The 26,192-nt window shown below is 37.1% G+C and overlaps 4 protein-coding genes across 9 annotated transcripts; 2 read left to right on the forward strand and 2 right to left on the reverse strand.

Moving 5' to 3' along the window:
* Positions 1-296: 296 nt before the first annotated feature.
* On the reverse strand, positions 297-2,303 carry LOC103991065 (protein YABBY 5-like). The gene is made up of 7 exons (XM_009410430.3): positions 1,851-2,303; positions 1,619-1,777; positions 1,389-1,533; positions 1,124-1,172; positions 921-996; positions 744-818; positions 297-650 (listed from the first exon to the last, which is right to left on the reverse strand). Exons 1-7 carry the CDS (start codon positions 1,950-1,952, stop codon positions 615-617), a joined length of 642 nt encoding a protein of 213 aa, XP_009408705.2. The 5' UTR covers positions 1,953-2,303; the 3' UTR covers positions 297-614.
* Positions 2,304-5,793: 3,490 nt separating this feature from the next.
* Positions 5,794-13,126, reverse strand: LOC135582371 (mediator of RNA polymerase II transcription subunit 19a-like). 4 transcript variants are annotated; one of them, XR_010488509.1, is made up of 7 exons: positions 12,759-13,125; positions 9,518-9,579; positions 7,846-8,135; positions 7,539-7,766; positions 7,374-7,433; positions 7,127-7,274; positions 5,794-6,400 (listed from the first exon to the last, which is right to left on the reverse strand). XR_010488509.1 is itself a non-coding variant. In XM_065116467.1 (7 exons), exons 2-6 carry the CDS (start codon positions 9,567-9,569, stop codon positions 7,165-7,167), a joined length of 666 nt encoding a protein of 221 aa, XP_064972539.1. In that variant the 5' UTR covers positions 9,570-9,579; positions 12,759-13,126; the 3' UTR covers positions 5,794-6,400; positions 7,127-7,164. The 4 variants fall into 4 exon arrangements, 3 of the variants coding, with proteins under 3 accessions (XP_064972539.1, XP_064972538.1, XP_064972537.1); XM_065116467.1 differs by having other exon boundaries at positions 7,127-7,200; positions 12,759-13,126; XM_065116466.1 differs by having other exon boundaries at positions 5,794-7,200; positions 12,759-13,126.
* Positions 13,127-15,743: 2,617 nt separating this feature from the next.
* LOC103990404 (uncharacterized) lies at positions 15,744-22,515 on the forward strand. Of its 3 annotated transcripts, XR_010488511.1 has the most exons (6): positions 15,744-16,050; positions 17,969-18,141; positions 20,367-20,430; positions 21,201-21,420; positions 21,996-22,062; positions 22,149-22,515. XR_010488511.1 is itself a non-coding variant. In XM_009409527.3 (5 exons), exons 1-5 carry the CDS (start codon positions 15,876-15,878, stop codon positions 22,264-22,266), a joined length of 597 nt encoding a protein of 198 aa, XP_009407802.2. In that variant the 5' UTR covers positions 15,744-15,875; the 3' UTR covers positions 22,267-22,515. The 3 variants fall into 3 exon arrangements, 2 of the variants coding, with proteins under 2 accessions (XP_009407802.2, XP_009407804.2); XM_009409527.3 differs by lacking the exon at positions 21,201-21,420; XM_009409529.3 differs by lacking the exon at positions 21,201-21,420 and having other exon boundaries at positions 17,972-18,141.
* Positions 22,516-24,003: 1,488 nt separating this feature from the next.
* LOC103990403 (8-hydroxygeraniol dehydrogenase) lies at positions 24,004-25,828 on the forward strand. The gene is made up of 5 exons (XM_009409525.3): positions 24,004-24,168; positions 24,289-24,402; positions 24,478-24,991; positions 25,146-25,299; positions 25,414-25,828. The coding sequence occupies exons 1-5, from the start codon at positions 24,071-24,073 to the stop codon at positions 25,611-25,613; spliced, it is 1,080 nt and encodes a 359-aa protein (XP_009407800.2). The 5' UTR covers positions 24,004-24,070; the 3' UTR covers positions 25,614-25,828.
* The last annotated feature ends 364 nt before the right edge of the window (positions 25,829-26,192 follow it).

The following is a 26,192-nucleotide window of genomic DNA, read 5'->3' on the forward strand; positions in this document are numbered from 1 at the left end:
ATTATACTGCTATCTGATATCTCCATTTGGATCGCCAAAGCTTGTATTTGATTGCTCAGTTTGTTCCTTGTTATATACATTTCCTTCAGCTTGCATGAACACAACACAGTCGTTCTACTTCGTTTTAACACCAAACCCTTTCCATGTTTTCTTGGTTTGGATCTTACGATGGCTCGGAATGCCTTAATTTAACTTGTTGATTGAGAATGAATCACAAATACTAGTGGATTTCTTGTTGGTGAGCTAAGTTGCTGTTTAGAGAGTAAACAATGGCTGAGAGCAGCAATGACCGAATGGATGAGGAAGAACATATAATGGAGTGTCTGAATCCTTTATGTTATGCTCAGCTATACGTAGACAATTGAGGAAGCACATTGTCTACTGCAACCAAAGATCAATTCATAAATGCTTGAAAAGGCTAAGTTTGCAGTAGGGTTAGCAGATAAGAGTGTTGCAGACATATCTAAGCACTTAAAAACTTTTTGTCCATGAGATCTGCCACCACCCAACCTTTTGCACAGGCATTTACATCCCCCACTGCCCCTATATCCTCCATTAGAAGACCAAGAACGAACCCCAAGAGGAGAGGAAGAGGAGAAACCCAAAGGGAAAACTCAGAAGTTGTCTTTGAGAAGAACATCCTCTCCATCCTAAAAACAAAGAATGACCAAAATAAGCTAAGAGAAAGATTAGGTTTTCTGAGGTTGAGAGATAAATATTATAGCATCTTTCATTTCACTTACCTGCAGCCGAAAGCTGGCCTTCTTCATGAGCTGATCCGGCATCAGACCGAAATGGATGTGCGGAAAGTGAGCCCACTTAGAGCAGAAAATGTAAATTGAGAGTAGAAGTAGTTAGCAAAACCCTAGAAAAAGACGGGATAAGATAATACGATGAGGGAGAAGGGGGAAGTGTGTTACGTTTTTTGCAGCTGCACTGAAGGCCTCTCTGTGAGTAATGTCGGGATTCACAGCTTTTATGCGTTGGATTTCATCCCTGCAAATAAGAGTCCCCTCATTCCCCTCCTTTAGATTTCAGAAAAAGCTAGTGAAGAAAGTGAGATTTTATAGGCACTGTCAAGTGTTACTGTACTGTCATGACATAATGGTGTTGTCTCCCTTACTTGATAAATCGATTGTATGCGGATGGAATTCTCTGCCTTTTCTCCAAAGCTGCAACAAGATTTTGTTATGATGAAAGGTTATCAACAAGCAGGATTAGGTTATGCAGTCGAGGAGAAGGGAGGAGGGAAGAGATGATTTGGATGAGATGCAGTTAATTGGTGGAATGACCTTCTACTAGTAGAAGATGTGAGACTACAAGACAGCCTCCGTTGCTAAGATGTAACCATGCGAGAGAGAGAGAGAGAGAGAGAGAGAGAGACTTACGTTTGTTAAGGACCGGCGTCCGTCGAAGTTTATCATCAGTTCCTCTGTTGACTGAAGCCACTAGAGTATTGGTGGTGGTGGTGGTGGTGGTGTTCATTGTGGTTGGATCCATTAGTAAGCTTGTAGGTGAGCATGGTATCTCATCCTACACACCGCTCATGAAACATCAAGATCGAAAAGAAAGCAGCAAGTAGCTAATATGGTATAAGAACTCCAAGTGGATTCTGTACCGAGAGCTTGTGATGGGGGAGAGTCAGAAAGGAATGGCCAAGTCGGAACTGGTTGACCTCGGGGAAGAGAAGTCCCCTCGCATTGACAGAGAGAAGATTGGTGCACTTGCCGCACTTCACCGTCACCGTCATGAAAAGACTACTACGGGGAACGCTCACCTGCCGAAAACCCATGAAGAGAATAACAGATGAAGCAGCAGCAAAAACTATAGAGTAAGATTTCGGTACATACCGCGAGAATGGTGTCGCAGAAGTTGCAGTAAGCGTAGCAGAGCTGCTCGGAAGGGGATGACGAGAAGTGGTCAAAAGAAAAGGCGGCTGAGGAGGATGACATGCTCGCTGCTGAGGTTGCTGATGATGATTGAACGGCCTAAGGAAGGCTCTCCCAGAAGGGAATATCTTCCCTTTTATACCTGATCTGATGATGCGATTTGATGTTTGATTGACTGCCGATCCTACAAATATGACCTAGGATCTATCGTTTCTGAATTCAAGAACAGGTGGAGAGAGAAAGAGAGAGAGAGAAAGAGGCTGAGAGTAAAGGGACAAAGAGGCACTAACAGGATGAATGAATGGAATGACAAAAAGAAGAAAGGGAGGGAGAGAGCTGAGAAGTGAAGGTGGGATGGTGCAGAGGCTTAAGCTGAGAGATGGGAAGATATAGGCTAAATGGGAAACCCCACCCGCCTGCAATATCAGACAGATAGCACTGCTGCCCACAAATATTCTTAGTGAACTATATATAATATGAGAGTATGTGCAACGAGGAAAAGTAACTCAAATAAGTTCACAAAAAGAATCAAACCAAAATATATTGAATGACCAATGCCCATTTCAAGCGAGGAAATGATATTTTTCTTCGGGAGACACTAATGCAACATGTCATTTTCAGATATAGATTGATCCATAATGGTGGAATTTGGAAGCTTCCCTCTCTAAAGCAATTTTTTCCTTTGATAAACGCAAAGGAATTGAGAATGACACAAGTAGTCCATCCAAGCATCAGATGGCATCTGTATTGTTTCCTGCAATCAATCCGATCTGTCTCTGATATAGATATGATGGTGTCCACACTCGTATTCGATGGCTACAAAGGGGATCCGGTCATGCTTCCTTGTAACATGTCGAGGTTGCAAGGCTCCAATGGTGATTGCATGGATCACGTGCAGCGCGGGAGAGAGAGAGAGAGGAGCGAAGTGAGACGAAGGAAGCAGTCATCATTCCCAATGGGATGATGAGTCCCTCAAAAGTTCCCAGCGAGGTAAAGAGGAGCAGCAAGGGCGGGGCAGAGTTGGGGGTGCGGAGCGAGAAAGCGACGTATCCATGGCCTTGTTAGCTTTTTCTCACCCAGCACTTGTTTTCGCGGTAATGAGCGAGAAAGAGAGGGGGAGAGAGAGAGAGAGAGAGAGGGAGAGAGCACGCTGTGATGTTTCTCGGATCCCTCCTTCTGTCTCCGGGACAATACAGCTCAGATGTAGCTGCAGTACCGGCAGAGTGGAACAGTAGTTGCGCTGTGGGGGTGGGCTGCGCCTCCGCTTCCTCCTCCGCCTCCTCAGGGTGATAACTAGCTATGATTTGAAAGAGAGAGAGAAGCTTTTTTTACTTGCTATGATTTGACGTTACAGACTCGTCATCAGACACAAATGAGCAGCAGCCGCAGAAGAAGCCAGATCGGATCTCTCTCTCTCTCTCTCTCTCTCTCAATGCCTTACAGCCTTGTCCTTCCTCTCTGAGATCCCACCTTTCTCTTCCTTTGAGCTGCTCTAGTTTAGGCAAAGCGATCTGTTTCTCATTCCTCTGCAACCGTCCAAAATTTCTGGTCCCTGGCTTCTCCAAAACCACAACTTCCCTTCTCTTTCCTCCCTCGTGATCGAGGAAGCTTTTCTTGCTGTGTTCCCAGTGATCGCCCCTTTCTCTTCCCACACTAAAGCCTGCACTGCCCCCATCCCAGACACGCCTACTATAACTTTTTACCTTTTGCTCTTGTAGTTTTTTGGACTGTCATGGAGATTCCAAACATTGGCATCTGAACTATCTGCCCGAGCAACTGTCATCCAGATTACAAACACGACCTTACTTAGAACCAACACCAATGATCTATATAGAATGATGCATTGTTGAGTCCAATGGAGTTGGATTTGCTAATTCCAAAGACAAGAAGACCACTTTGGCAATCAGGATAACACAAGAGCTTCTGAACATTACATATATTTCCTGAGTGAAGGAAACTATCCCCATATCATAAATGCATTTATCTTCGTTTTGACACAAAATAGTACAATAATATACAGTAGAGGATTAGAAATTTTTGTCTTTTATAAGATGCCACACGATGATGTACCTTAATATTCCACAACCCACATGGCACGCATTATTACTTGGCAAAGAAAGCAGATTATAGTGTGGTACAGCCGAGTCCTATGAGGGACAGCAAGTGGGATCATATACTACTACTTTTGTCTTTATTGCCTTCCATCTCAACATGTGATCATATAGTCTTCGTTTTCTCCTTGCATGAGAAAAATTAAAGGCAACGCTTGTTTTCCTTACATCCTAATATAATACACATCACCACTCCACTGTCCACCTCATTTCGAAATCTCAAACACCACAAGCACGAGGACAATATATATACTTACTTGATCGTTGACCTCGGGGATTCTTGGTCTCAGAGTCAACTTCCTTCTCGATTTCCTGCTGCTTCCTTTGTTTCTCCTCCTTCCCTTTGTTTATCCCCTCCTCCACCTCTTGTATCTGTTGAGCAACGCAGTGAAGTATGTGTTAGAATTACATGCCCTACTAAATCAAACTCTTCATAAATAATAACAGGTTTTACTTTTATCACATATATGCGGGTATTTAGATTTGTCAGATGAACTGATGAGCAACAAAGAGATGAGACGCTCTATTCTTCACAAATCTTAATTGTTGTATGGTTTTCATGTACTGTTGTGGATATTATATATAGATAAAGAAAGAAGAAATCACAACTACGTGCATGCTTACGTTCACAGATTGGGCGGCGGGCGGTCGGGAGAGCGGTTCGCTGCTTTGCCGACGGTTCCCATCAGCTTAGCTGCACCGTGGCGGGCAGCCACACCGACGAGTCTCTCCTTCGCCACCGTACCCATCTTTCGTGTCGATCCGCTGATAAGAGAGAAGGACGGCGAAGAGTGAGTGAAGACTTGAGAGATTGAGGGCGGTAGAGGCCGTCGGGTGAAGACGGCGCTCGCGATTCACTAGCAACACGCGTCGGCAGGCTTGAGAGGAATGTGTTTCCACACGGCATGCATGCGTGCAGCCGTTTCACACATGCGGCAGACCCTATCGATAATTTGAAGCATCAGGTACGACCCGATGAGCAATATATTTCCTTGGATTTAGGAGTATTTTTGTGGTTCGTCTATTCCTCTGTCTTTTAAGTTTAGCATATAGGAACCAGACAAAAGTAGCAAGGAATCCACTAGAATGTCCAATATCTGAGACCGTCGAAAAAGTCCAAGCTGGAGTCATGAAACAGGGTGTATAGGTATGTGTTTATCGTCAACCAGTGTCTTGAAGCAGATCATATCATTAAAAGAACATCTAAAATTTCAACCATCCCGTCAGCAAAGAAGCTGCTCCATAAATCTAGTGCTGTTGGCCGTCGATACACACCAGAAGCATAGAAGAATTGGGCTTAGGAGGCGAGAAGATTTAGGAAAGATCAGATGGGTGGTATATCGACCGTTTCTGCTAATTTATTCAGCTGATGCGAGCAAAGGGGCATCGCTCCCTAGATACATTGTTTCTAAACCACATTATGCACTGCAGTAATTGTCTAATGCAAACATGGGCATATGCTGGATATTAATGATACATCCATATTCCTACATGGATACAGCTGAACGAGTATGATACGGAAAGATTAACTTCGTTCTGTATAACTAGGAAGAGTAGCAAACGTCAAACTACAAATGCTGGAGTCACGCATTGATGAACACACTGTTACGAAATAAATGGTTAAAGGAAACCCAATAATTATTACGGTATTCACTGGTCCCTGAATATTGATCATCATGCTTTCTTATAATTCTGCACCTACTTTGTGATAATATGGTCATCTACATGAACAAAAAGTTTGTGCCAGAGAGGATGCTGATACAAGGCTGAATTGTCAATGAAATACCACATCCTTATCCGACAAAATCATAAATCTGAATTTGTACCGTAATAAATTTGCTTTACAACCATGAATCTAGTCAGACAAAATAAAAAAAATTTCACCTCTAGTCAGAGAGGATGGATTGGCAATCATAAATCCATAGTATCTCCAAAATTGAGCTACTTGAAATCACAAAAGAATTGACAATAACAAAACTGTACACTGAAAAGAAATAGAAAAAAAAAATCCCTGGAAGAAATTGAAGAACTAGCAACCAGAGACAGAAAAGGAGTGCCTATCCACTTAACGCGAAAAGATATGTGGATATATCATCTGTCATCATCTTCAACGGATTCAAGATACAGAATCTCCTTTGCTCCCTTGAGCTGCTGTTCATAGCAAACATTGTTTTTTCTCATGCATTGTGACTGGTACACAGCACATGTAGTGCAAGTTCTTTTTCTCCTATGGTCAAAGCTAATTACTTCAGCCTTTCATTCAAGATTTAGATCCTGACTGCACTTCATGTAGCATTGATCCTCCGCTCAGAATATATTTCAGTTGTAAACTGGGACTTGGCCTCAACTGAAGTTATATGAGAGTGGAACCATCAGAGTAAATAAGTGAATACTTGCAAACTGCAGAGAACATGTCAAGCAATGCATTAGGTTAACAAATAGACCTATAGTAAAAGATATTGAAACAAAAACTTGTGCCTCCACTCACCAACTGAAATGCACACTTATTTTAATGTATTCACCCTTATAAACTTGAAAGCATGAGTGGTGGCAACGGTTGCTGTGCTGACTGACACATGTCCGAAGGGCATGCGCTATGCTGACCCATGCTAAGGTGCTAACATTGCACAGACATGCCGATGCTAACTTTTGGCATGTGCTTTTCAAGCACGGTTTCTTGCCATGCCAAAAAGTCCATGTTTACATGCCACAAATGGCAATCCACTATTTGATTGTGATTGTGGATTTCCAATTAAATAATTTTGTTTCGACTTCTTAGAACATAGAGAGAGACTGATAATTTCTTAGACCATAAAGAGAGAATGATAATATACATGGCAAGAGATACAAACATATCCATAGATGCCATAGAACACTTGTATCATGACCCATTGTTAGAGTAACATGCCACAGCACCCTTAGGATAAGTCATCGATATGATAATTCTAATGAAGGTGATACGCCTTTTTTTTGCCAGGTATGAATCCTGATAGTAGACAAAGTCCAATCATGACACAGAAACCAGATGAGTTTGTTGTAACAAATCATATCAGACTAAATATACGAATTGGTTTATCAAAAGGGACACTTTGGTAATGTTATCACGGTGATAAGAAGCAGGTATACCTCAAAGAATTCTGGTGCATGAAAAGAAATCCTTCGAACTATTCTTCTCCACCAGCATGTTTGACAGTAAGACACTGAAAGAAGAGATCAACTTTCATCAGCTTGCAACTTTTGAGCCTCCAACTTCTTCAATCTTTAAACTCTTATGCTGAAATATTTCAGAAGTTAAGATTGCTTTGGTGAGATGAAACCAGCAAATATAATCATAAAGAAGTAATGAAGCTGAGAAAACCAGAACTCCCACTACCTTAGTCTTCTTGTGCTTGTGATTATCTACAGAATCTTCATTACCATCATGTTTCCTCTTCTGAAACATTTATTTCAGTAAGCAAAAACATGAAGAACTAGACTGAATGAAAATAAATGCATATACATATACAATTTGCAAAAACATGAATGAACAAAAAAGGACCTTCTCATGTTGCTTCGTTGAATGATCGCCACCAGAATCATGGCGTCCACTTTTATCCTTCTTTTTCTCTTTATCTTTATCTTTAGTGCGATCTTTATGGCGATGTTTGTGCTTCTTATGCTCCTTGTCCTTCTCTCTATCTTTGTCCTTGTGTTTTCTGTGCTTCCTCTCCTTGCCTTTAGAATCTCCAATAGATTTCCCAGAAATGGTGGGTATTCCTTTTTCTGACTGCAGAATATAACAGGACCGTTCTTGTAGGAAATAACAATAAAAATATAAATTCCCATTGAGATGACAGGATTCTTACTGAAGGCAAGTCAATAGGGGCTGTGTCTCGCAGCTGAAATGCTTGCCCTAGTATCTCCAAGTCAAATTGTTGAATCTGAGATGTTGTCTCTCTCAGGTATGGAGCACTCTGAAAGAGCTGACCCAGCTCCATGCCTTCCCCCTTTCGAATTTCTGTCTCTCCTACAACATTGTGGAGATAATGTGTGTCTGAAATCGACGAAGGAAGAGTTCTTTTGCAAAAAAAATCATGGAGTGCTGACAACTTGTATTGCTTTATCAAATCAACAGCACCCGTAAGCTCCCTAGGCCCTGTATGTTCAAACAAATAGTTGAATTTGAATTTTTCAAAGATAAATGCACAAAAGGTCAAATAAACAAGAGATTCAAACAATTACTAATGACATCGTATTATAGTGATTGCAAAGTCAATTTTCTGCAATCCTTAAGGGAATGACAATCACTACCTACACGAGTCTAATCAAGGTTGTAGATACTGTTATCAATAGTGGTGTGCTTTTGGTCTATGATTTAAAATATTGGCATCAACCGGTAAGTGAGGTATGGTCCGCAGTTCAATGGTATTCAAAATCAGTCATTACAGGCACAAGCTTCCATAAATAAGTACCATAAACTACACAAGTTGAGCTAAGCCATGTCTCAAATTCCTCATCATATGCAACTGTACAGCTTACAATCATCCAAAACAGAACCAAATGTACAGACCAAACCAATTACGTGGTGTATCTCAGAATCACAAAAAGCAAGGTAAGATTGTGCTACACGGTGATGGCTAGTGACGTGGGTTTGATAATTGGATGTGACCCGAAAGCATTTAAATCATTTGCAGGAACAAATTCTGAAGGAATTTTTATTTTAAAAAAATATTCATTGTCTCATAACAACAGGCCATGATGTCTGGTAATTTTCTTCAGCAGTGATGATAATAGCATTAAGTCACTAATACTTTGTACTGAACATGTTTGTAATCCAAGTTTAACAAATTTGAATAATAATATATACCTGCTTGAATTCCCCTCAATTCAGGAGTATCAAGAAAATCATAATATACGCTTGTGCTAATCTTGATTTCAAAAAATATTTAAAATGATTGCAACAAGGAGGAACTTTTAAAGCTTTGATATAGCTTTATGGGACTGCAAACTGATGCAAGATCATTTTAGTTATTGCTTATTTAAATAAAATTTTATTAGTTTATGGTGTTTTTGCAAATTCCATAAGTTGCCTTATGGCTACGTCTCCAACATTTCTAATTTGGTTTTCTAGATTATTCAAAGTGAAAAAAAAAGCAAATGAGAAAAAATAGAAGAAACCAACTGGATTGTGATTAAGAACACAAATCTTGATTGGAAATATTCTCTACAAGGAAGTTTAAACTTTCTGGAAGACCATCAATCAAACACTGGATAGAAAAGGAAGATTATTCCTTAAATCAAATATCAAAATATATATTCATAAGAGAAGGAAAGTTTTCTTTTGAAATAAGAGAAGGAAAGTTGTAATGCTTGAAATGCCTTAATTTATGGGATTTTTTTGTATTCTTCCTTATGTTTGTAAAAATAAGTTTAAAAAAATCAGATAATAAAAATTTCCATGCCACTATATTTGATGAACTTTAAAATTGCATGTCTGAACCACTCAAATTTTCAAAGAGTTTCCTTTGAGAAATTTACCTCTTCCAAACTTTCCCTTGGAATACATCCTATCATTGTTTAGCATATCCATAACTCAACATCTGCAATAAAAAGAACATGTGATTGAACTCAATCTTTCAATGTAGTTCCATCAATTAACAAATACAGTGTTGTAAAACAAGTCCTTGGAACTATATGCTTAACAGAACAAGGATAAATATATGAGGTCACAGTCTAAGAATCATTTTCTAAAGCAAATCTAGGACATGTAAAATCTCTAGTTGTATGTTCATAACAGAAAAAAGATGAAAATATCAAGGTCACAATCAAAGAATAACCTACACAACTCATATATAAGAAACTTTAGAAATATTAGAAAAGTGCAAATATATTATTTAAATGAAGTTCTTTGCTTAAGTAAATTTTGTAAATTAAGAACCAAAGAACAAGTTTCAAGGAGAAATTTCCACCCACCACTTTCAACATTGTTACTCATGATAGAATCAGCATCTGTCCACATAAATAACTTCCACACTTAAGTACTAAAGTTTCACTTTTATAAATCCTTTCTCTACACCGAATGGCCCCAGCCGCTCAATCCACTTGACAAACCCAATTGGAACCTGGCCCAGCCCATTTGATTCATGTTGGGCTTGCCTAGGCTTGACCCGAGCCGATTCAAATTATTTTCTTTTATTACAGGTAAAAACAACAGAAATATTTCTCAATTAATTTATAACACAAAAATATAAACAATATTGAATACAGGCATCTGTAAACAGGACTAAACAATATTAAATCTGAACATTTATAAACAGGATTAAACAATATTAAATATGATCATTTATAAAAAATATTTACAAGATTTTAAAGCAATATCCACAATAATCAAATTCAGAACATGAAGACAAGAAAATCCATAAAAAAAGATTCAAATTTTTACATCATGCTCCAAAGTCCAAACAATTAAACTAATGTTAGCAAACAATCTAAATTGACAGAAAAACAGGAAGTTTATCAAAATCTTCAAACAGGGTTTACTTACTTTTTTTAAATTTTAAACAATTAACTAAATCTAAAACATCCATCATACCCCTCTTGTTTATACGTTGAAAATATCAAAGTAATTAACATTAGAAATTCATGGATAATTAAAAATAATATCAATCAAATAATTTTTAATTAAATTAAAGAAAATGTAGGATAACCTACTTAGAGCCTAAGAGAACGCAATCCTTCCTCGAGATTGAATTCTTCCCCAACCGAGATGAATGAAAAAGGGAAGGAGTTCGCTGATATAAATAAGGGAATGAGGAGGCCTTTGAAAAAGGTGAGAGATTTTTATGTTTATTTTTGTTTTCATTTTAATTAAAAATAATTATAAAATGCTTTATTTGAGGCTACGAAAATAGGAAGCACTAATTAATCAAAATTCCTAATAAGGATAGATGATTTAGCCTTTAGGAAATAAGTAGCAATATTTTAGTTAAGGAACAAAGGATTAATTGAGGAGGTCACAGGTTTATTTTTTATAATTTGTATAAAAGTGTCAGTGAGTAATGTTTGTTATTTATTTGGATGATTAGAAACTTTGATGATTAAGAATTAAATAATTTTATTATGGCCCATTATTTAACATAATATAATTATTTTCTTTTTTGAATATATTTTGGATGCTTCCTAATTAGTTACTGGTCTAATTGCATGATGCCTTGGTTCTCCAGCTTTAGAAAGAAGTAACAGCTTTGGCACATGAGTAAGTAACTGCAACCAATGAACCAATAACCCAATACTTGATTTGATCAACATCGATAACTAAAAAGGCCTATTACAAAATTATGATCATCGTCAAGATAATGATTAACAATAATCACAGAAACAAGACCAGCAACAATATAAAGACAATTTGAATAAGAAAAGGTGGCATATGCATGAGTAGACAAAAGCATTCAATAAGCTGGCTATACATGGATGCATATGCATACAGTAACCAATTAAATCATTCAGACATGTTCTATACAATATAAGTCTGCATAAAGCCTTATAAGAGACATTCACATGATACACTCCTGTGATCAGCCACATGAAGCAATCAAATCATTCAGACATTCGTCTGTAAACAATATAGGTTTGCATAAAGCCTTATAAGAGACATTCACATGATAAACTCCCATGACCAGACACATGAATGACATTTCAGATTGCCATTCCTTACAAGAATACCCTAGTCTCTCTCTATTTCAGCTTCCTACGTTTTAACTGTTAGAGACTATCCAATACAGTTTATCATGGCTTACTTAAATACTGAACATTGGGCCCAAAACCAAAAAACCATCAGGGTTACATTGTTCCTATATTATCTATATATTTCCCTGAGTAAATAGTGATCTACTCAGTTTTTGCTGTCAGTTACTAAATCACATCAATGAAATGAGAAAGAACTCACCATATTCAGTAATAGATAAGCTTTCATGCTTCTACTATTTCTCATGGCTAATCTTTGACATCCATCAATGAGTACTCAAGAGTCCTCCTTTAGAAGTACACCAAGAAACCTATACAAAATGTTATGATATGCCTTGTCTAAATTATATTTTTCATATTCATCACCATACCAATACATCTTATTCTCCTCCTCTTTTTTCCTCCTTCCTTCACCAAAAAAACCAGAAAAATAGCAACACTGTACATGGGCCAGTCTGGGTCCAATATCCAAAATTGAATTCCCTGGTACCAACCTCTATAGTGATATATGCTTCAGCCAGGCCAACCTATTCGCATATGCTAAGTGGCGTTCCATGTACAAACAACTTATATGTGTACCTTTGACGAGAAAATTAAGTGGATTTGCATAGATCTCATAAGCTAACAATGTGAACCCAGAAGTTATTGTTCCACATAAAACTCATACAAACAAAATTAGAAAACAGCACAATCAATTAATTCCACCACAAAAGATGTGAATCAGATCATACACAGGCTAAAACATACCAACGACTTTTTCCATTCAGTAACTGACGAAAGTAATACTACAACCAAGGCTTTCCATTAAGATCCGTATATTGGACACGTTATCAGACTGAAACCTAGTAAGCGTGAAAATATTCTAATATCGACAGCCTAGAAGAATGTTTCATTCCGTCTCTTGTGTATGGCCCCTTACACGCACGCGCGCACATAAAAGGGGGGGAAAAGAATGGAAAGACGAAAAGGTTTCTTGGAGGGATCAAGAAACAAAAACCAAGAAAGATGTACCGAATTAGATGTTGCAGAAACGGACCTGATTGATTTTGATCCGCGAGCACGAGCCAACCCTCTTTCGGATCACCACGAAGAGAAAACACGGGTTCGCACGAAGTGGGACGAGGAGCCGGGTACTTCGTTGCTCGACTCCGGGCCACCCGAGGCGGACGGGGAAAGGTGAACGGCGGCAGTGGCCGCGGCGGCGGCGGCGGCGGCGGCGGCGACGAGGGAGAAGAATGGATGAGGTCGGGTGTCGAAGGAGAAGCGGAGGGAAACGGGGCGAAAGGAGAGAGGAGACGGATCAGAGGGAAAGGCTAGGGTTGAGGACGATCCGGCTCCAAAGTACACGGAAAATGAGCTCACTGGAGGAACAATACATGTACGACAGAATGAATGGCTTGTACACGCTCGAGGGTTTATAGAAACCTTTTTCTTCTACAGAGAATAAGTGGGAAGAATCTATGATGCTTTTACGGGCCCGCAGCACTTGGATTCCTATGTTCTTCGGGGCCGAGTCACACTTGAAACTTGTCATGGATGGCGTCGGACTCGTATTTTTGGCTTCCATCAAACCCTGATGTGTTTTCAACGGTGATTCGGCCAGCGACCGGGGTGGTGGGTACCACTGCTGGGGCCTGCGGGTCTTAGGCACTCGCCAGATAATAAAACAAAAAAACAAAAAAGAAGTTGCCTGTAAAAACTGTCTATAATAATAATAATTATTATTTTTTTAGTTATAAAAAAACGGGGATGGCTTTTATCCGAAACAACGAAAAGGATTAGATCGAATGATAACTATGTTATATAATATATATTGATAAGTCGGATTTTCGATTGCCTCTCATGCAAAGAAGATTTAGATCCGATCGGATTCATTTTTATATGATAGATGTGTATGATGGTGGACTTTGGCAAATGAAGTTAACGACGGATTTGTGTAACATTGACAAGATTAAAATTGATTTATAAGAGTGTATTACTATTAACTTCAACTTAAGTATTTTGATTGGTTTAAACCAAATGAAGTTGATAGACCAATTAACCTATCCACAATTTGAGTGGCTCGAAAGGTATCAGGAGATATGATTTTTAGGGAGTCTTTGAGGAGGCACATGAGAATTTTTTTTAATATTATTTTGAAGGAATTATTAAATTGAGGTAGGTGTTAATATTAAGAATTATTAAATATAATCATTTAGTCATGAGATCCTATGTCAAATCATCGAGTTATGGAATGAAATTTGATGTTACCTTGTCTTTTTAGTTAACTAAATTACTCTATCAAAATCAAGTCATTATCTTTGTCAGAATTATGGCTTCGAATCATTATCTACATAATTATATTTATGTGACGTATCATTAGAATCTCTATATGTCAAAGCCTTATTCATATGCCTCTTATCATGGTTCGATACATAGAAAAATTTCAGATATGATATCTTATTCGATAGGCTATTGATTATATCACTTAATATATAAATATATATATATATATTATTTTGTAACTGCAGATTGTTCGGTGGTTACTTTGAGATCGACAATAAATATGTCATTTTTTAACAATGTTTTGTAATCATACTCCTTTGTCTTAATTAATAGGATTTTTGGTATAGTGTTTCATGGTAGATTTGATCATATTGTCGGATATTTCATGAGTAAATTCGATCACATTATGTATGAGAATAATTTATGATCAAATTTAATTATTTTATTATAATACAATGCTTTATAATTGGATTCGATCGTGTTGTTATAATACGATGTATGACGTTTCATAGTTGGAATGAGTGTTCTTGTGATGCTTTATGATAGAATTCAACCATATTATCCTAGTAAGATAATCCCAAAATTTGATGATGGAACAATTAATGAATTTGATGAGTTATTATATTTTTGAGATAAGTGACACACAAAACATTTCAACTAAGGGAATTATTCATTGTCCTAAAATATCATCAAATGAGTCAAATGTTGAGTCAAAGTATCGATCATCAAGCTAAAAGATCATCAAGTAGAAAATTGATTGATGTATAAAAAAATGAGCATCATAGAGCATAGGATAATGTGCTGAAAGATTCGATAACATGATCAAAAAATTTTATGAAGCATCGAAAGCTTCGATAATGTGTAAGATGAGTTATGGACGAGGACTAATCTTGATTAACCATTAAAGGTGAGGCAATCATTAAACTAGGTTTATATCGAGTTAAACGTTAACCCTTTAAAGGTGAAACACATAGCTTCACCTTATGGTGATACTATACGAGTCACCCGACAATATTATTGATGCTTTGACAATATTATTCACAGTGGTATTACTTAGGGTGGTCGTGGTATCATTAATGATAGTGGTAGTATTTTTGGTGTCAATGTTTTTGATCCAAAGAGAAATACCAGGGTTTGAGAGAATAATAGCTTAGACTTGTTGATTTAATGAACTAAAGCTATACTAAGTGAAGTATGAAATATTTTGTTTATAGATTTAGGTAGCTATAGGGTCGAGCCAAAGAATCAAACATTATATAAAAAAAATTGAACGTCAAACTGAATGAATAATAAATTCTTAAAATTGATATACTCACATTATTTTCAAAAATTCAAATTCTATAGGTTTGGTCTTCAAGGTTGTGGGGACCATTTTGATAAATAAAAACTCAAGAATACATCTTAAGTTTTTTTTTAGACCAAACATTATCCACAAAACTAAAAATATTAATTCTTTAATTTTTTTTATGCCTTTAAAAGATTTTCTATTTTAATAATTCTACAAGAATTTTAAATTAATTTTATTTAAAATATTCATAGAATAGTTGGATATTATTATAAAATAAAGACATGAATTATACCGTTTTTTTTACTCTTTAAGATATTTTTATAATTTTTAGGGTAATTTAAATTTGCTTTATATTATTTTTGTATTTTATTATTATTTTAGTTTGATTTACTTTTGCTGTCAAAAATGACCATTTAAAAGTTAAAGAGTTTATACAGAAAGGTATCAAAGATAAATACTTCTTTTTGGCAATAACCACGTCATTCCTTTATCCTGAGGACGTCTGTTTCTCTCCCAAGAGCGGAAGCACGCGGAGCGGCGGAGGAGCGTACCTGCAAACCGTGCTACAGTATCGGATCTGGAGCGTCTACCGCGGGGGCGATGGAGGAGAGCTCGTCGGCCGGCAGCGCCGATCGAGGCGGAGGCGATGCCGGAGATTCGCTGCGTAATGCGAGCCAGGGCAAATCCTGCAAGGGCTGCCTGTATTACTCCTCGCTCCTCAAATCGGACTCCAGAAACCCTTTATGCCTTGGCCTCACGAGGCCGCTCAAACATGGTTCGATTCCTTCTTCCTCCCCTCTTTCCTTACCTTGTTTGGATGTTTTGGGAATGATTTTGATCCGTTTTGTGATGCTTCACCCCGTTGGATACTGTTGGTAGGTTTGTCCGTTCCCTTGCTTAATCATTTAGATTGACGACGATAAGGGATTAATTTCATCGATTGAGCAAGAAAAATAGGTACAGTTTTGTAGATGTGCTATAAGGAAACGGGGATCAGAATGAGTGTTTCTACGTGATTCCTTAATTTTTAGTATCTGATCTTAAGATTTTTCTCTTGAAAATGTGGCAATCTGATGAGCTATTGACCATATATAGACCCAAACAATTGATCACAGTGTACCTGTTTGCTTTTTTTGTTTTTCATATAGATGGGTTGTCGGTATCTTGTTGATTATATAATTAGTTTAGACAAACGACTGCTATATTTAATATAATTTTTAATAGAAATTTGCAACACGATGTTAAGTGACCAAGAATGCTTTGGATGCTGAAATCATCGGAGGCAGGCGGAGGTTATGACATGTACTTTCTTGGAAGATCTTAAAAATAAAATTGATAAGAAAACATTATGAAAATTATACAATTTTTATAGGACTAAAGTTATATGTTTGATTTTGTTAATTCAGATGCTTTCTTGCTGGTATTACATGCTAGCACTTCCTTTGATGCACACATCAACAAAATGTCAGGAGAGACAGAATTCCACCCCATTTTTCATTTTGAGTGAAATGATGAAAACATAATTTGTGCTTCTCACCTTGTAAATGATGACATACTGCCTTTTGTAAGAGCCTGTCTGTTTTAACCCTCTTTGGTGAACGTGGAACCGCTTTAGATTAACCTGCATCCGGGTAGGAGCTGAATAAACCTTCTTCGAAAGAATTACTTCATCATAAGTATATTTGTCATAACTTCTTCTCTATAGGCTCGAAAATGTTTTTTTTTCCTCTCATTCTCTTGTTCTTGTGAACTTTTTATTCACAAGAGCAAAGTAATTGCGTCTTTTTGTCATAATGTGATTGAACAAAATTCAAAACAAAATTACTTTTTATTATCTGATTATGGGAACTTGTAACTTTTTGCATAGAAAATATGGGTGAGCTGATGGATTCTATGGTATTAGTGAGGAATCTAAAAGTTTCTTACAGAAAATGAGTATTCGTGTTGTTTATGAATATTCTTTTAATCTACACAACCAGTTCTTTTATTGCTGACTTTTCTAAGTAACTAATTTTCCAAAAGCATCACCTTCATGACTCAATGTGTCTCCCTGGTTACCAGGATTGGAGGCAAAGATTCACCAATGCCTTATTTTCTTGTTTTCTCATGTTTATTCCTTACAGGATAAGTTGTATGTGCCTAAGAATTCTCCTTCTTTTTCAACTTTAAGTTGGTTTCCTTATGCCTTGCTAGATGTATTAACCTTATATTATGTTTTCCTACTTTTCTCACAGCCATAAGAACAAAAGCAACAAAAAAAAAGTTTTCAAATATCTGGTGTTGGATGCATCGATTGTTTCACACCATTGCAATCTACTAAGAGCATTCTAGGGACGTGATCCTTTTATTCTTCACACTTGTTATTGTCGTAGTTAATTTGTGCATTTTATGTGTGCATCTGAGCCAAATTAAAAACATGCTTGCTTGAGACATGACTGTTTCTTCGGGCCCTACATGCAATTTCAATGTGAAATTTAAAGTAAAAATGGTACATTTGGGAAATTTAAAGTAAAACTTCCAACAATTCACTTTAAAATTAGATTATTTGCCATAGATGTGTCTGCTATGAGAGTTGTAGGTATAACTTCAGCAACTAATTATTTTTTTCTGGGAAATCTAATTTAGGTAATTAACTTAAAAATTTGAGTACATTTTGTTGAATTTCACTATTTCTCACACTTGAAGTTGTTCAGTAGTTCCTAGCTCCATTGTGGGGGAATCTGAGATGGAAGCTGATAAAGAAGGTCGAAGCCTTTCGGACTTCAGATACGTTTGCGTTGGTTATTCAGTGTTCTTAAATGACAAAGAAAATACCACTGAAAATCAAGAGAATCAAGCAAAGTTGCCTTTTTGTGTGGGCCTTGAGGTCTTTTCGAACTTATATCATCGTGTTTGTTCTTGTTAAAGCTTTTATGAAACTCAATTTAGTTTTCTGTTTCTGATGCACCTTAGATGTTGATACAAGTACTTCTATGCATTCAATAAGATCAATGCAGAAAATCATCCATTTCAAGTTCTTTTATGCAATAAAGGAGTGATAGGGAAAGCCTGGAATTTGTTTGTGTTGACTGTCATTTGCTTATGTGTTCTTGCTTTTTACTGCTTGCTGCATGTTTTGAGTAACACCTATACAACTATTGGAATCACTATTACAATCATTTCAGTGAATTGGATCCCAGTATGCTGCATATAATACTTTGCTGGTTAGGTTAAAATTAATTACATAAGCTGTTGTATTTGTGCACATGACTAAAGGGGAAGTGAACTGAGGAACCAATATAAGTGGTAATCTAGTAAATTATTTTATCTTGCTCGATTTTATGGAAAACATTTGTGCTAGATGGTTAATGTCTAGATGCTAGGTGGTTGTCTGGTGGTTGCCTAATGATTAAGGTTGTCCAATTACTGCTGCCATGTAAACAGCACCTGCCTCTGCAACTGTTGCCAAACCGGTAGAGGGGCACCATGACTGTAGTCATCTTATTTACCAACTCCTCTAGCGAAACAATAGCTGATTACATGGAAGATTGAGGAAAAAATGTATGTAGATAATATAACTTTACTAAAAAGTGGAAAAGAATTAAAAGTGCTGTCAGCTAAGAATATCACCATCTCCATTTATTCATTCAGTTTCCGTCATTGGAGCACCATTAGCCATCCACAGGGAGACATTGATGGTAGGTGGAACTCTTAGGGCATAGTTTAAGTGCCAAAATAATTAAGTGCAAGAAAAGAAGTCAAAACATCTTTTATGGTAATGGGTTGGTGAATGTTATCAGGTTAATGAATATTAAATCTCATTAAACTAATCATCACATTTTAATTTGTTTACAAGATTTAGGTTTCTATATTAAATGGGTCAGTCAGTTTTGGCCTAGTGAATTTGATACCATCTTGCTGCATTCATTAAAGGCAATGTGTATGGATGAACTAAAAGGTTTACAGGCTGTCTCAGTTTAGGCTGATTGATGCTTGGACTGTTTTCCTAAAAATGACTATCTTTTACCTTGATAAAACTAAACTAACTGTACTGTTACGAATTTCAATTTCTGCTTTCCCTCCTCCCTAAAATAATCTTTCTTTGGAATTGATCTTCTTCTCACTTACTTTACATGTTCTGACTTGGGTTACTCATTTTTGACAAATGTGAATGATATATGGCTGCAGTTAATTTATTGTCTGAAGAAAAATGGTAAAGGAATTTGTTAAGGCTGTTTATGTTTGATGAATAATTTGAAGAATAAATGCTTAAATAGAGAATTAGAGAACAGAAAAATATCTGAAAATCTTTTAATTGCAAACTTTGTCAAACAGATGTTCCATTCTAAACATGCAAATCAGACTTTACTTGTTGCAAATGAATTTTAGTATTGGAGGAGAATAAAAAAATAGAAAGATGTTGTGAAAACTTTTGCTCTGTAAATCCTTGACCAATATGATGCATATGTGAAAAATTATATACATAAGAAGACCCTTATACATTTCTCTTTTAGATTCTACCTATTTGAACATTTTGGATTACACTTTCTGACAGAAAATATTTTAAGTTTTTCAAAAGCAGAAACAAGAGCGTAGATCCACATATTCTGCACTGGTTGGATGTGCCTACGTATACGAGCAGTTGTTTCTGTTTGTGTGTTAAGTATAATTTTAGGCAAGGGCAACATGATAGAGGGCAGCCCTTGTTAACATTCTGTGACAAAGTGGTACCTCCCTCTCCTGTGCTCTATGTACACAAACTAGTCACCCTCTTTAGCCAGTCCTCACTTGATCTTGAACATTCTTCGTACCTCCAAGATGCTGAGTGGCTACAGCTGGGATAAGAGTCGTAGCTCTCATGTTATTCTAGTTGGCACTTGTTGGTGACTATGAGCTCCATATCCTTGAAATTTGACCAAATGTTCAAATATGTTCTGCATTGATGGAAACATGTGTTATCTATCATCTTTTCTGGATTTTCCATATTTGGTATATCTGCATGTTGTAGTATTTGTATCCTTCTCCATTGCAGGTGACTTCCACCTGCAAATTACTTTTTGAATGAAATGCCTGGTTGTTGATGTTCTAATGATACATTAAATTTTTTTGCAGCTGTTAGTGGATAGGAAAACATCAGCAGCTGAGCATGTGCCCACTCATGTGCACAATAAGGAAGGTAATATAATGCCCCCAAGTTGTTTCATATGACTAATCTTTTTTTTAATTGTCATTATTCACAGTTTAGCATTCACATATATGCAACTGTCGTAAATTCATGGAGGCAATCTGTTATTGCTTTATGATGCGCTAATAATGAGAATATCGAGCTTAGATTCTTTGTCAAGTCATTTGGATAAGGGAGATGTTAATTGTTTCTGATAGCTGAATGCTTTTACTGTAAACTATACAAGTAATAGAATTTTGGATGTTCTGCAATTCCTAGAAGCATCTGGGGATATACAAGAATTGATGACATAGTATTCATACTTCCCCAAAATCATCTTCTTATGTTGGTGATGAGCCTTGTTAAGTATGTGGGAGATCATTATACCATAATACACATCAATTTGCATTCACTAAGCAAAGCAGATTTTGTAAGCATTAAAGCATAAGGGAAAGATTGGATTTTTCATTATACTTTTTTCCGAGTTGAGCATTTTGGTGGTGAATGTTGTATTTTCCAGATCAGCTTGGTTGGGCATTTGACCATCAATTCACCAATCTGTACATTTGAGACCAATTTGGGGTTTGTTATGTCAGGGTAGATTTTGTAATTATGTAAAGCCTTATAGAAATTAGACATTCAATAAGTTGAAGAATATTGCTGAGGGGAATATATGCAAGAGGATATTTTCGAGAAATGACATGATTGATGATCAGAATTTTCCTTCATTCCTTATGAATTCTATGGTTATAAATAATAACAAATTACATGAACTGTTGCAGGCCTTGATCTGCTGACGATTACAAGTAGAATGTAATGGAGAATGGCTAATTAGAGCTTTGCCAGGGTCTTTTACACTTTGACCATTGTTTCTCTAGATGAGACTTTCTGCCTTGATGCTGTTCGATGAAATATATCTATTATGGTTGGTTGTGCAACTTTTTTGTGTGGTAAAATATTTCATCTCTGAACCACGATCAACAGGGGTCCAAAAATTTACAGGTATACTAATGGAAGACAACTCTATGGCTTTTTTTCCTTCTAAGCAACACTTTTCTTGGAGGAACTGGGGTGTTTTTTACCGACACACAGCTTTTTTTTTCAGATAATATGGTTTGGAGTCTGTTCTTATGTCAATCTTCAAATGTTCCTAGCTTCTTTACTTTTGCATTTATGTGGTCTTTACCATTGTGTGGATATAACTTGATGCAGACAAAAAGACTGTTCTTTTTGGTACACTAGTTGACCAGTGTCTAAAGATGAAATTTGCTAAACTTCATTCATAGATCATCACACTTTGAAAATCATCATACATTCGAAGATCTACATTGAAGCATATCCTGCTTTTTTTTTTCAGCATGCCTGGTAAATATCTGTTGTCAAATTTACCTGTTCAGCTTTTTCTGCAGTCACTATTAACAAACCTTCAAGACACCCTTGTTTATTCTCAACAAGTGCTTTCCCTAATCTTCCCTAATCTTGCTGTCTTGTAAATTGAGGTTAAAAAGTTCATGCCATTCTTTAATTTTATTCCAGAAATATAATCTTTTTTACTAGTTGCCTTTGCAATTTTGCAGTTCCTATTCATTCGCATAGGGAGGAAGCTAAAACGGTACATTTGCCCCAGAATAACTTCTTTAGCAAGTGTGTTCTTACCCTAATCATGTTATCTAATATTACCAGCTTGTCACATGAAATGACCATAAGCATCGAAGCTTATTTTGATGCAGGTTTTCCAGGAGCGCGGGGCTTGTGGCGTCAGGTGTAGTTAAAAACCTCGTCAGAGTGGGTTACTCTATAAAGAATAATTTCGAAGATATACTGTATGATCGCAGGCGTCCCAAGTAAACTCGTATCTGATGCACCTTGTTGATCTCAATTCACAGTAACACAATAATGTTTGGCGTTATGTTCAGATTATTATTGTGTAAGATGATGACGATTACACCCGTGACAGAGAGCTGGGGATCGACTGGCCAATGGTAGATTGCATCACCTTGTTAGTCATTTGCCAACAATGTCCGGCTACAACTTGTTGAATATTGACAGACTGTTAAAATAGAAACCATATTCTTAATAATTTTCACTTTGAGAATATGATGGATGTTTAGTTTGTTCGTCTGATTTTGTTAGAATTTTATATCAGATATGTGAGGGTGGAGGTGGATACAAATCAGATTTGGGTTGCATACAGAAATAAATTATACATGAACTGGACATGTATTATCAATAAATATGGGTTGCTATGCGACGTAGGTAGAGACATGGGCCAAAGGAAAAAGCCCAACATCATAGCTCTTATACCTAGAATATATATATATATATATATATATATATATATATATATATATATATATATATATGGATTTTTATATTTTTAAAAATAAAATAAATAATTGTATTTATCGAAACATTGTCAGCATATTAAAATTCTATTTTTTTACTTATAAAATTATTAAAACATGTGATATCATATGTTGTGTTTTTCATCGATACAACCAATCTAGAACAAATGAGATTATTTATTTCATTGGAACTATAAAAATTTTAATATAAATTTTTTAAATATAAGGATTACAATACTAAAAGAGTCCATTTCACATCTACAGATGCTTTGCTAGTCAAGTAGAAGAGTGAGTGGGAGATTATTTATTTATTTAGAATTATAAAGATTCTAATGTAAGTTTTTTAAATATAAGGATTACAATACTAATAGAGTTCATTTCACATTAAAAATAAGGATTACAATACTAATAGAGTCTATTTCACATGACTGTATCTACAGATACCTTGCCAGTCAAGTAGAAGAGTGAGGGGAGTATGACATGAACAAATGAGATTATTTATTTATTCAAAACTATAAAGATTCTAATGTAATTTTTTAAATATAAGGATTACAATACTAATAAAGTTCACTTCACATTAAATATAAGGATTACAATACTAATAGAATCTATTTCACATGACTGTATCTGCAAATATCTTGCCGGTAGAAGTCAAGTAGAAGAGTGAGTGGCGTGTGACCTTTTTTTTTAAGAAATGAGATTATTTATTTCATCTTCAGAACTATAAATATTCTAATATAATTTTTTTAAATATAAATATTACAATATTAATAGAGTCCATTTCATATCTACATATATCTTGAGTGTAGAAGTCAAGCAGAAGTGTGAGTGGAGTGTGACCTTTTTGGAAGTATTTTACTTTTAGTGCTTCTTTCTCTCTCTAAGATGGTACGTGTCTATTGATTCTTCCCCCTCCGACTTTGTTTGATGTGAAAACTGCTAATTCTCGTTCATACTAAAAGGCCCTTCTAAGGAACTCATTTATTTTTTTAAATATATATTCACTATCAACGAGTACGGAACCTCTACTATTACTATTGCATCATTATTTTACGTATAAGATAAAATTTTGTGCGCAAGCACTTGCATCATATGCTAGAGGTTATTAGTATCCATCACAGTGACGACTCAACAGTTGGCGGCGGCCATAGAAATGTCCAAAGCTCCTTCGTCAGTGATTACATGATCCATCCACTCGCATATCCTATATATATATATATATATATAACCGGGCAGCGAGCATAAGGCAAGCATCGAAAGAGAAGGCCAGTAGCTGCTCTCTGCGACTAATTATAACCGGTGGACGCATGGCGATGTCTCCTGCGGAAGAACACCCTCAGAGGGCCTTCGGTTGGGCTGCTCGCGACACTACCGGTGTGCTCTCCCCTTTTAACTTCTCCAGAAGGTACGTTGTTGGTTCGTCTTCTCCTTTATGATCCTTCTTCATCACTGCTGAGGTGTTCTCGGAAAAGAGATCTAATCGATGCTTATAATTTGGTTCTTTGTTCTTCCTATTTCTCTTCAGAAGCACCGGACCAAAGGATGTCGGTATAAAGATCCTGTACTGCGGAGTGTGCCATTCGGACCTCCATTTCCTGAAGAATGAATGGGGCTTTTCTGTGTACCCTCTCGTTCCTGGGTAATCAAAACCTCCTTCCCAACTCCTTGGATCGAGTTGGCAATTGGAAGCAGCTCACGTCTGTTGACATCGCAGGCACGAGATCGTGGGAGTCGTCACACAGGTGGGCAGCAGCGTGCGAAAGTTCCGCGTAGGAGACACCGTCGCGGTCGGCTGCATGGTCGGCGGCTGCGACGAGTGCGACGAGTGCATCAACAAGAGGGAGAGCTACTGCCGGAAATCCATTCTCACCTACAACGACATCTATCACGACGGCACTCGTACCTACGGAGGGTACTCCGACGAGACCGTGGTGGAGGAGCATTACGTTCTCGGCTTTCCCGACGGCCTGCCCATGGCGGCCGGGGCACCGCTCTTGTGCGCGGGAATCACCGTGTACAGTCCCATGAAGTACTTCGGGCTATCCCAGCCGGGGACGCACCTGGGCGTCGTCGGCCTCGGAGGCCTCGGCCATCTGGCCGTCAAGTTCGCCAAGGCCTTCGGCGTGAAGGTCACGGTCATCAGCACTTCGCCCGGCAAGCGGAAAGAAGCAGTGGAGGAGCTCGGTGCTGATGCTTTCATTGTAAGCCGCGATGAGGAGCAAATGAAGGTACACATAAACTTATTGCCTCTTCCATTTTGCTTCGCATAGTTCATACATACGAAACTAAGTTATCGATCAAATCAGTGCGATCAAGTTTTTGCGCTATGAAACTCCAAACTTCCATTTTCTTATTTGGATCATCGCCTAATACTCTATGTAGGCCGCCATGGCGACCATGGATGGCATAATTGATACGGTCTCTGCTCGACACTCTCTCTTGCCTTTGTTGGATCTCTTGAAGTATCATGGCAAGCTAATTATGGTGGGAGCACCTCCAGAGCCACTTGACCTTCCGATTTTCCCTCTGCTTGTAGGTAAGCGAAGTAGCATCTTCTACATTTGATCCATCTCTTTCGAACACCGAAAACTTGTCTAGATGATGAACTATCTCTATGATCTGTTAGATTGATGAGAGACGAATTTGACAGGTCGAAAGCTTGTGGCGGGCAGTGCCACAGGAGGGATAGAGGAGACGCAAGAAATGCTCTACTTCGCCTCCAAGCACAACATCACCGCAGATGTAGAGGTTATTCCAATGAAATATATCAATGTGGCCATGGAGCGGCTCGCTAAGGGAGACGTCAAATATCGTTTTGTAATTGACATAGCAAACACTCTGCCAGCCTAAACTACATTTGTCGTGCTTTGATGCTGAAGAAGGAATACTTCACCGATTTTTATGGTTATTTTACGTAATCGATTTGTCGTGGAAGATGTTATATGAGTGTCATTGTTCAGGTAATTTCTGTGTAATAAATAGATTGGTACTTTTTATTGTACCCGTAGAAGAAATATATCATTTGATGTTTGCTACTTATATACAAACACCATTCTCTATGATAATTTATTGTGTTGTGAGGTACCTGTGGGTTTTGTAGTTGTTTATCGATGATATCTAAATCCAAAACTTATAATTAATGGTTGATGAGGCTTTCTTTGTTTCTTTCTTTCTTTTCTATTAAATATTATTTCATTGTTTACCTAAAAGGATTAGTTGATCATTTTGGAGATGACGCTGATGAGTTTCAAGTATTTGGAATCATTGAGATTTGATGTCGTAAGTTTTTATTATTTGGAATCATTGAGATTTGACGATGATGATGTCATAAGTTGATTTTTTGACATCATTAATATTTGTAAAAATCTATATGTTTAGTTAAGTTCATAATACTAAAATATTTATTTATAATTTTTATTAAGGACTTGT

The sequence above is a fragment of the Musa acuminata genome, chromosome BXJ2-7, assembly GCF_036884655.1.
Source record: "Musa acuminata AAA Group cultivar baxijiao chromosome BXJ2-7, Cavendish_Baxijiao_AAA, whole genome shotgun sequence".
Classification (NCBI taxonomy): domain Eukaryota; kingdom Viridiplantae; phylum Streptophyta; class Magnoliopsida; order Zingiberales; family Musaceae; genus Musa; species Musa acuminata.

Bases quoted from the DNA above. Each gene is read 5' to 3' on its own strand.
- LOC103991065 (XM_009410430.3), bottom strand. From the start codon at position 1,952: ATGTCATCCTCCTCAGCCGCCTTTTCTTTTGACCACTTCTCGTCATCC. The intron at 1,534-1,618 runs GTACAGAATCCA...AGCGGTGTGTAG, and splicing joins TCCCCCATCACAAGCTCTCG to GATGAGATACCATGCTCACC. The intron at 997-1,123 runs GTAAGGGAGACA...TCTTATTTGCAG, and splicing joins GCATACAATCGATTTATCAA to GGATGAAATCCAACGCATAA.
- LOC135582371 (XM_065116465.1), bottom strand. From the start codon at position 9,569: ATGGATATGCTAAACAATGATAGGATGTATTCCAAGGGAAAGTTTGGA. The intron at 8,136-9,517 runs GTAAATTTCTCA...TTGAACATACAG, and splicing joins CAAGGGAAAGTTTGGAAGAG to GGCCTAGGGAGCTTACGGGT. The intron at 7,275-7,373 runs GTAGTGGGAGTT...GAAATATTTCAG, and splicing joins ACAAGCACAAGAAGACTAAG to CATAAGAGTTTAAAGATTGA.
- LOC103990404 (XM_009409527.3), top strand. From the start codon at position 15,876: ATGGAGGAGAGCTCGTCGGCCGGCAGCGCCGATCGAGGCGGAGGCGAT. The intron at 16,051-17,968 runs GTTCGATTCCTT...GAAGTTGTTCAG, and splicing joins CACGAGGCCGCTCAAACATG to TAGTTCCTAGCTCCATTGTG. The intron at 20,431-21,995 runs GTAATATAATGC...GCAATTTTGCAG, and splicing joins TCATGTGCACAATAAGGAAG to TTCCTATTCATTCGCATAGG.
- LOC103990403 (XM_009409525.3), top strand. From the start codon at position 24,071: ATGGCGATGTCTCCTGCGGAAGAACACCCTCAGAGGGCCTTCGGTTGG. The intron at 24,992-25,145 runs GTACACATAAAC...TACTCTATGTAG, and splicing joins GCGATGAGGAGCAAATGAAG to GCCGCCATGGCGACCATGGA. The intron at 25,300-25,413 runs GTAAGCGAAGTA...CGAATTTGACAG, and splicing joins GATTTTCCCTCTGCTTGTAG to GTCGAAAGCTTGTGGCGGGC.